This window comes from Hypanus sabinus, unplaced genomic scaffold (assembly GCF_030144855.1).
Source record: "Hypanus sabinus isolate sHypSab1 unplaced genomic scaffold, sHypSab1.hap1 scaffold_557, whole genome shotgun sequence".
NCBI lineage: Eukaryota > Metazoa > Chordata > Chondrichthyes > Myliobatiformes > Dasyatidae > Hypanus > Hypanus sabinus.
Window position 1 is genome coordinate 112,623 of NW_026781418.1, and position 10,708 is coordinate 123,330.

The following is a 10,708-nucleotide window of genomic DNA, read 5'->3' on the forward strand; positions in this document are numbered from 1 at the left end:
TGTGATCCCTTTCTGCGTTCCTTGAACCATAGAACTATAGAACATTACAACACTGAAACAAGCCTTTTGGCCCTTCTTGGCTGTGCCGAACCATTTTTCTGCCTCGACCCACTGAACTGAACCTGGCCCATATCCTTCCATACACCTCTCATCCATGTCTTTGTCAAACACTTTCTTAAATGTTAAAAGTGAGCCAGCATTTATCACTTCATCTGGCAGCTCATTCCACATTCCCACCACTGTCGGTGTGAAGAAGACCCCCAGCCTCCTAATCTTCCCTTTAAATGTTTCCCCCTTCACCGTTAACCCATGTCCTCAATTTTATATTTTCCACCGCTCGCCTCAGTGGAAAAAGGACCTTCTTGCATTTACTCTATCCATATACATTTTCCAGAGGACAAGAACATTTTTAATTTTAATAACGGCTAGAACTTGCGTCTGTGAATAGTGATGATGTTTTTGCAGGGAAATGTACTGTAGATTTGTGGTCTTTGTTTAAGGATCTCTTGCGGGATGTTAGGGATAAATTTGTCCCGGTGAGTAAGATAAAGAATGATAGGGTGAAGGAACCATGGGTGACAAATGAGGTGGACAATCTAGTCAGTTGGAAGGAAACATCATACATGAGGGTTAGGAAGCAAGGATCAGATGAGTCTATTGAGGAATATAGGGTATTACTTCCCTTACTCTCCTCTCGCCCTCCACTCTCTGTGCAATTTCTCCCAGATCGTTCGCTCCAATATAGCCATATAACCGTATAACACTATAACAATTACAACACGGAAACAGGCCATCTCAGACCTTCTAGTTCGTGCCGACGCTTACATTAGCCTAGTCCAACTGGCCTGCACTCCGCCCATAACTCTCCTTTACTTTCCTGTCCAGAAACCTATCCAATTTTATTTGACATGACAATGCCAAACCTGTCTTTACTACTTCTACTGGAAGCTCATTCCACACAGCTACCACTCTGTGAGTAAAGAAATCCCCACTCGTGCTACCTTTAAACTTTGGCCCCTTAACTCTCAAATCATGTCAAATTTGTTTCAACCTCCCCTACTCTCAATGGAAAAAGCATATACACGTCAACTCCAACTGTCACGCTCATTATTTTAAATACCTCTAACAAGTCCCCCGAACCTTCTACGCTCCAAAGAGTAAAGACCTAACTTGTTCAGCTTTTCCCTGAAACTAAGCTGCTAAAACCCAGGTAGTATTCTAATAAATCTTCGCTGTACTCAGTCTATTTTGTTGACACCTATAATTCCGTGACCAGAACTGTACACAATTCTCCAAATTCGGCCTTACCAATGCCTTGTACAATTTTAACATTACATCCCAACTACTGTAATCAATGCTCTGATTTATAAAGGCCAACATTCCAAAAGCTTTCTTCACCATCCTATCCACATGAGATTCCACCTTCAGGGAACTATGCACCATTATTCCTAGAGCACTCTGTTCGACTGCATTATTCAATGCCCTACCATTTACCATGTACGTCCTATTTGAATTATTCCTACCTAAATGTAGCACCACACACTTATCATCATTAAACTCCATCCGCCATCGTTCATCCCACTCTTCTAACTGGCCTAAATCTCTCTGAAGCTTTTAAGACCTATTTCAGTGCCCACAACGCCACCTACCTTAGTATCATCTGAATACTTACTAATCCAAATTACCACCCCATCATCCGGATCATTAATGTATATGACAAACAACATTAGACCCAAATCACATCCCTGAGGCACCCCGCTAGTCACCGGCCTCCAACCTGACAAACAGTTATCCACCACTACTCTCTGGCATCTCCCATCTAGCCACTGTTGAATCCATTTTACTACTTCAATTTTAATACCTAACGATTGAACCTTCCTAACTAACCTTCCCTGCGGAGCACTGTCAAAGGCCTTACTGAAGTCCATATAGACAACATCCACTGCTTTACCCTCGTCAACTTTCCTCGTAACCTCTTCAAAAAAAATTAATAATATTTGTCAAACATGACCTTCCAAGCACAAATCCATGTTGACTGTTCCTAATCAGACCCTGTCTATCCAGATAAATATATATATCAACGTTAAGAATACTTTCCATTAATTTAACACCACTGACGTCAAACTGACAGGCCTATAATTGCTGGGTTTAGTCTTCGAAACATCTTTAAACACTGGAACCATATGAGCAATACCCCAATACACCGGCACCATCCACGTTTCTAAAGACTTTTGAAATATTTCTGTCAGAGCCCCTGCTATTTCTACACCAACTTCTATCAAGGTCCTATGGAAATCCTGTCAGGACTCGGAGATTTATCGACTTTTATTTTCCTTAAAAGTGCCAGTACTTCCTCCTGTTTAAGGTAATAGTTTCCATAACATCCTTACTTGTTCCCCTTCCCTTACACAATTCAATATCCTTCACTTTAGTGAATACCGAATAGCCCCCTCACCGAATAGTGAATACCCCCTCACCCTTACTCTCTACGACCACCTTCTATCCCATCCCCTAATCATTCTCTCTCCCTGTTTTCTCTTTCACATTTTCCTGCCCATCGCCCCTATCGCTAATCACTCTCTTCTCCTTACCATCAATCTCTTTCACCCTCTCTCTGCCGTCTCTACCCTCGTTGTCTAACCTTCCATCCCTGCCTTTCAGCCCTATCTCTCCCGCTCACCTCACTCTCACTCTCCCTATTGCCTCCCTGCTCTCCCTCTCTGTCCTCACTTCCTCCATTCTCTACCGGCCACACTTGTTCTATTTCCTTCCCTCCCATCGTCCCTCGCGCTCTCTCTCAGGCGGCCCGACCTCCACCTATTCAGAGTTGAACTTTCCGAAAGACGACACCCTCATCAATGAGGATGCGACTGTTCCCATGGCTTCGGGACCTCGAAGCCTGCCAAACAATGGCCGAACAGGTCAGAGTTCACAATAGTGACGTAATTCTGGAGAAGGTCGCGAGTTTTATTCAGAAGTGTGTGTGCTTTCTTATTGCCTCGAATTCATCTCTCAAACAGCATTTATCTGGCAGCCCGTTCTACATTCGGACCATCATCTGGGTTGAAAGATTTGTCACTAGGGGATCCAATTAAATTTATTTCATCTCTCATCTGAGACCTGTGCGCTCTTGTACTCGACTCTCCTTAATGTGCTCATTCACTCTATTTGTGCCACTCTATTTCTTACACCTCTGTAAGCTCACCCGTACACTGTAAGCAATAAATTCCAAAGCTGACCGACCTCTCCATAACTCAGTCTCTCGAGTCCTGGGAACGTCCTCGGAAATCTCCTTCTGCACTCTTTCCTTTGGTATCTTCCCCACAGCAGGACGACCAAAAGTAAACACCATCGTCGCCGATGTCTTGTACTACTGCAACGTGACTTCCCGACTCCCGTCCCCAATGTCCTGACTGAGCAATGCCAGCGTGTCAAATGCCTTCTTCACCATCCAGTCTCCGTGTGTCTATACATTCAGGGACTAATGGTCTATGAAGTGTACCTGTATACCTGAGTTGCTCGGTTCTACAACACTACCCGGGGTCCCTGTCTACCCGTGACTCCACTTTCAGGGAACCGTGTCCCTTTACCCCTGGGTTCTTCTGTTCTATAACACTCCCTAGGGTCCCTGTCTACCCGTGACTGCACTTTCAGGGAACCGTGTCCCTGTACCCCTGGGTTCTTCTGTTCTACGACAATCCTCAGGGCCCCTCTCTAACTGCGACTCCTCTTTCAGGGACGGTGCACCTCTGCCCCGAGGTCCCGCTGTTCACCAACACTCCCCAGGATGTCTGTCTACTTGTGACAGCTCATTCAATGAATTTTGTACCCGGAACCCTGCGTCCCTTTGCTTCACCCCATTGGCTGAATCTTGAAGGATCCTTTGCTAGTCCAGCTTTACGACAAAACCGACAGTCACCGACCATAAGAACATGTAATTTGGAGAGAAGTTCGGCCATTTGGCCCGTCGAGTCTGCTTCGCCATTTCGTAATGGCTGATCCAGTTTTCTTCTAATTCCAAAATCCTGCCTTCAACCCGCGACCCTGACTAATCCAGAATCTATCACCCTCTCCCACAAGTCCACATAGAGACTTGGTTTCAATAACTGCCTGTGGTAACAGCTTCACAGATTCGCCACATTCTGACTGAAGAAATTGTTCCTCATCTCCGTTCCAATGTCTGTCCGACAATTCTGAGGATGTGTCACCTGGTCTTCGATTTTCCCGCCACCGGTGACACCCGGTCCACAGCGACTCCTTCAAGGACTTCATCTTTTATTCCCCAGTCCTGCTGATTGGCTCTGGTTCAAAACATCACCTGTACTTTTTAAAAAAATGTTGCCTGCAGCATTCAGCTAGGATTTCTGCCATCTGCAGATTTTCGCTTTGCATTTCATTTACCAGAGTGGAGAGCCCCAGACTGCCATTTGTCCACCCGCCTACGAATGCTCCACATCCCACTGAATCCATCAGTGAAGTTCTACACTTTCCAGAACATCACCAATGTTTGTGTCGCCTCCGATTTTACCAGCCCACTCACCACATTTTTATTCATGTCAGTCCTGCACATCATATACTACTCTGAGATTCAGCTTTTATTTTTTTTTTTTAGATTTGAATATATATTTAAAAAAAAACAATGCGTAATCGGCACTTCCATCCCGTCATGCCGCGCTGCCCAGGAATCACTAAATTATCCCTCGCCTAATCCCGGGACAATTTACAATATGCTGTTAACGCACCAACTGAGATGCCTTTGAACTGTGGCAGGTAACCAGAGCGCCCAGGCAGTGGCAGAAATTGAACCCCTGTTTCTGGTATTGAGAAGCGCTGTGTTAACCACTACTTTGCCGTACCGCCCTTCTGCTTGGCGCAGCCACAAAACAAAGAAACGCAATGGATTACACGAATATCCCCAGGACATGTTAGTCCCACAGGACAGGCATATATCACATGTGTGAAACAATTACAAAGCGTGCAAACAATAATACAATTGTGAAAAATAGTAAAATCTGGATGGAAACGGCCATTTCCCCGTGGATAACATGTATCATGATCTCTCTGGATAAGGCTTCCCTGAGGGATATGGTCAACCGCCCCAGTGAAGTTCAGGTAGGCAACATTCATGACTCCAGCTTGATCGATCACCTTCCAGAGAAAGAATAAAAGGCCTCTCGAATCATTCAGACATTAGACAGACTTTTCCAGGACAAGGAATTGGGCTCTGAACAACGACGGATGGAACTAGATTTGATTGAGGGATGGAGAGTGGAAGGAGAGAGCGCCGGTGGTGGGTACAAGGGATCCCAGAGGGGGTCACGGCTGTATTCACACACAAGCTGAATGTTCTCTCTAGGTCCGCATAAACTGGAGTCGAAAGAGAACATCGGAAATAGACCGTGCCGGAAGGTCTGCCTATTCCGTCTCGTTACATCCGCCCTCATCACGATAGTGGCCGGGCTCTCGATCTATCGTGAGTTGAAAGGGCACCGAATGGAGCCAGAACATAAACTAACAGAGTGGAATGAAGAGTTAGCGTAAAACCTCACAGTGATGCCGAAACGCACCTCAACGTGACACCGACACACCCCTTAACCGTGACAATAACACGGCCTTTACCGTAACACAACCCAGTCTCATAGTGAAACTGACATACCATTCACAATAACACCAGTAATACCTTCACCGTAGCGCTGACACGCCCCCGTCCGCGACACAGATACACTCCTAACCGCGACACGAACACAACTGTCACCGTGACAAAGATATGACACTCACAGTGACAGTAACGCACTCCTCACTGTAACATCAGCGTGCTCCTGACCCTGTGACTGATACACTCCTCAAGGCGACACCGGAACACACCTCACAGTGACACCGATACGCCCTTGACAGTGACACTGCGTCACCACTCTCAACATGATACGCACCTCAACATGAACCGTACCGCACAGTGACAATGACACACCACTTACCGTGACTGCGCGGCACCGTGACAATGTCTCACCCGTCACTATTAAAGCTAAACGTCGTTCACCGTCTCTCTCAGTATTACAGATTCGTTGGTCTCAAAGCATCTGCGAACAAAACTACCAGATATTTTGCCAATTCCTGACCAGTAACAGAGGTGAGGTTACAACGGCCTCCTACCTGTCACGGCATTACAGGGTGGAGACACAGAATGAGAGACAGAGAGTCGGGGAGAGAGAGAGAGAGAGAGAGAGAGAGAGAGAGAGAGAGAGAGAGAGAGAGAGAGAGAGAGAGAGAGAGAGAGAGAGAGAGAGAGAGAGAGAGAGAGAGAGAGAGAGGAGAGAGAGAGCGCTGCACTCTGTCACTGTGTGTGATTGCAGGCGTATGTGGTAGGACAGTATGGAATGAGATCAACTCTGCGTCTGGCCACCGGCGTTTGAGATGGGAAGGTGTTTAGGGAGCTTCACTCTGTGTCTGACCCCGGGAGTGTCTGATGGGGAGGTGTGTAGGGAGATTCACTCTGTGTCGGATCCTGGGACAGTGTGATGGGACGGTGTGAAGGGAGATTCACTCTGTATGGCCCACGGGAGTGTGTGTGATTCACTCTGTGTCTGACCTCGGGAGTGTGTGATGGGACGGTGTGGAGGAAGCTTCACTCTGTGTCTGACCCCGGGAGCGAGTGATGGGACGGTGTGGAGGGAGCGACACCTGGCGGCGCAGATAACATGACCCTGAGTCTATGACTGATTGAGCGATGAGATGGCGCAGTGGGAGCTTCACTCTGAGTTTGACATAGTGTGACAGCAGGGACGAGTCGAGTAACCTGAGAGTGTAAAGTGAGCTTCGGAGTTTGTCATGAAATGGCGTGGAGGGAGTTTCACTCTGTGTCTGACCCCGGGAGTGCGTGATGGGACGGTGTGGAGGGAGATTCACTCTGTGTCTGACCCCGGGAGTGTGTGATGGGACGTTGTGGAGGAAGATTCACTCTGTGTCTGACCCCGGGCGTGTGTGATGGGACGGTCAGGAGGGAGATTCACTCTGTGTCTGACCGCGCGAGTGTGTGATGGGACTGTGTAGAGGAATAATCGCTCTGTGTCTGACCCCGGGAATGTGTGATGGGACGGTGTGGAGGGAGATTCACTCTGTGTTTGACCCCGGGAGTGTGTGATGGGACGGTGTGGAGGGAGATTCTCTCTGTATCTGAACCCGGGAGTGTGTGATGGGACGGTGTGGAGGGAGATTCACTCTGTGTCTGACCACGGGAGTGTGTGATGGGACGGTGTGGAGGGAGATTCACTCTGTGTCTGACCCCGGGAGTGTGTGATGGGACGGTGTGGAGGGAGATTCACTCCGTGTCTGACCGCGCGAGTGTGTGATGGGACGTTGTGCTGGGAACTCACTTTACTTGATGCTGATTTCCAGAGCTAGCGTGTTCCCAGGATTGGATCAGAAATAAAGACCGCTGTTATTTAATATCCAATTTGGAAACATCTTACGACGAAGCGAAGAAATATTGCTCGAAATTTCATGCAATGCTGCTGGAAATAAATTCAGAAGAAGAGAAGGTTAGTGTCACACAGCGAAAAACGATATCCGCAACAATCACAAACTCCCGCGGTCAAAAACAGACTGAATCTTCCATCACGCTGTCCAGGCACACTGTACTGGGTTCAGACACAGAAAGAAGCACCTTCCGCACCGTCTCATCACACTCTCCCGGGGTCAGACAAAGAGTGAATCTCCCTCCGCACCGTCCCCATCACACACTCCCGGGGTCAGACACAGAGTGAATCTCCCTCCACACCGTCCCTTCACACACTCTCGCTGTCTGGTACGGAGTGAGACTCACTCTACACGGTCCCAGCACACACTCCCGGAGTCAGACACAGAGTGAATCTCCCTGAACTCCATTCCATCAAATACACTCAGCGTCAGGCATAGAGTGAATCTCCCTCCACAGTACCCCATCACACACTGCCGGGGTCAGACACAGAGTGAATCTCCATCCGCACCGTCCCATCACACACCCCCGGAGTCAGACACAGAGTGAATCTCCCTCCATACCGTTCCATCACACGCTCCCGGGGTCAGACAACGAGTGAATCTCCCTCCACACCGTCTCATCAAACACTCACGGGGTCAGACACAGAGTGAATCTCCCTCCACACCGTCCCATCAAACACCCCCGGAGTGAGACACAGAGCGAATCTCCGTCCATACCGTCCCATCACACACCCTCGCAATCTGGCACGGAGTGAGACTCACTCCGCACGGTCCCATCACACTCTCCCGGGGTCAAACACAGAGTGAATCTGCTTACACACTGCCCCATCACACACTCCAGGGTCAGAATAAGAGTGAATCTCCCTCTACAGCGTCCCATCACAAGCTCCCAGCGTCTCCCATCAAACTGCCCCATCACACTCTTCCGGGGTCAGACACAGTGTGAATCTCCCTCCACACCGTCCCATCACACACTCCCGGTGTCAGACACAGAGTGAATCCCCCTCCACTCTGCACCATCACACTCTCCAGGGTCAGACAAAGAGTGAATCACCCTCCGCACCGTACCATTACACATTCCCGGGGTCAGACACAGTGTGAATCTCCCTCCACACCGTCCCATCACACACTCCCGGTGTCAGACACAGAGTGAATCCCCCTCCACTCTGCACCATCACACTCTCCAGGGTCAGACAAAGAGTGATGCTCCCTCCGCACCGTCCCATCACACACTCCCGGGGTCAAACACAGAGTGAATCTTCCTCCACACCATCCCGTCACACACTCCCGGTATCAGACACAGAGTGAATCTCCCTCCACACCGTCCGATCACAAGCCTCTTGTCTCTGCCAAAGTGAAGCTCCTTCTCTCTGAAAACCAACATACAACACTCTATCTGTTTCTGGTATTAACTGAGGCTCCATCGTACCATTAATTGTGTAATTTAATTTCGCAGGATGTTGTACCCAAATCTCTCGTGTCTCCAGCCAGAACATACTGGATTGGAAAATGCGAAAACGGGTGAGATTCGGGTTCTTACTGGATTGTGACATGGGACCAGGTCAGTGGGATTAGTTTGGAGACACACAGTAGCTTGGGATTTGAGAGCATCACGATCGTAGACTAGTTTCTGACACAGGGCTGTGGGGGAGAGTGTGAGGGAGTAGCATCTTTTTGGGGAGTGATACGGTCTGTAGTGTGAAAGTGGGTCATGGGGGTTAGTTTGGGGACCGACACGAGGCTGTGCGGTTAGTGCGCTGCTGCGGGGTTAGGTTGATGACTGTCTCCCGTTTCCTCCTGTCGCTGTACTGACGCTGTTTAAATTTGTCAACGTTGTTTGATAGGGAAGAGGCTTCTAGTCTTATGTTCAGGGATAACACTGGAATGTCCCTCTGCGGTAACTGCGACTCGGACGGATTGATGCAACACTGCAAACGTGAACACCGTTTCATCTGCGAAAAGCGTGCACATTTGTTCAAGGATATTCCTGAAGTGATCCGGGATCTCTGTCAACATTCCCTAGGACCAAATTGAATCACATTACAATCCGTTTTCATTCCCGGTCTTATCCACCTCATCCTCTAATTCCCTCTTCATCCACTCAGCCCACTCATCCTCACTCTCACTACTCGTTTTCCCTTCCACCAACACTCTCCTAAGTTCCTCTTTACCCATCGACCTCCTTCTTTCTCGCCATCTTTCCTACTCTTCTTTCCTCCCTGCAACGTTCTCCACCCCTCCTTTGCACCCACTCTTCCCTCACTCTTGTGCACTCTGGTTCACAGATTACCCACCTTGGGGTAAAAGACTGCACGCATTAATTCGATCTATGCCACTCGAGGTTTTATACAACTCTATAATGTCACCCTTGCTCCCCAAAGAATAAAATCCTCACGCCAGCCCGGTCTCCACAACTCAGCCACACGAATCCCGGCAACATCCTCGTAAATCTCCCTCTGCACTCTTTCCAGCTCATCTTTCCTACAACAGGGCGAACAGAACCGAACACATTACTCCGTGTGACCTCACCGATTCCTTGTACAGCTGCAATGTGACCTCCCAACCCCTGTACTCAGTGAAGACCAGCGTGTCACATGTCCTGTCTATCTGTATCGCGTGTTTGCAACCGGAATCACCTTCTGATTTATTGTCTGTGACTTCTACCACCCGAAAGCTGATCATTTGCACAATCTGTACTGCGCAAAGATGTAAATTTAATGTAAGTTCCAAAAATTAATAAATACAGAAAACAGGGGAATAACGAGGGTGTTCATGGACTCTGGAAGCGTTTAGTAATCTGATGGTGGAAGTGAAGTAACTTGTTTCAAATGGTTGACTGCGGGTCGTCAGGCTCCTGTACCTCCTCCCCGATGGTACGAATGATGGCAGGGCATTTCCCGGGTAGTGAGAGTCCTCAGTAATGGATGCGGTCCCTGATGAAGATGTCCTCGTTGGAGGGGAGGGTTGTGCCTGTGATGGAGTTGGCTGAGCCTAGGACCCTCTGCACCCTCTGGCGACCCTGTGCGTTGCAGCCTGCACACCAGGCGGCGATGCGACAAACCAGAATACTATCCGCCGGACATCTGGAGAAACCCGCGAGTTTTCAATGACAGACCACATCTCCTCACAATCCTGACGTTGTAAACCCTTCTGTAAAGAGAGAGATCTGGACGGTGGTGAAGGTAAGTGGAGAGTCAGGTCTGGAATACATTCAGACTCAGATCAGAAATAACCA

General features: G+C 48.6%; 1 protein-coding gene across 1 annotated transcript in view; it reads left to right on the forward strand.

Moving 5' to 3' along the window:
- LOC132389403 (killer cell lectin-like receptor subfamily B member 1B allele B) overlaps positions 1-9,507 on the forward strand; it is a 40,050-nt gene extending 30,543 nt beyond the window's left edge. Inside the window, exons 5-9 of the mRNA XM_059961924.1 lie at positions 5,357-5,473; positions 6,050-6,127; positions 7,393-7,535; positions 8,930-8,994; positions 9,318-9,507. Coding sequence (XP_059817907.1) covers positions 5,357-5,473; positions 6,050-6,127; positions 7,393-7,535; positions 8,930-8,994; positions 9,318-9,507 — 593 coding nt within the window. The remainder of the gene's footprint in view (positions 1-5,356; positions 5,474-6,049; positions 6,128-7,392; positions 7,536-8,929; positions 8,995-9,317) is intronic.
- Positions 9,508-10,708: the final 1,201 nt, after the last annotated feature.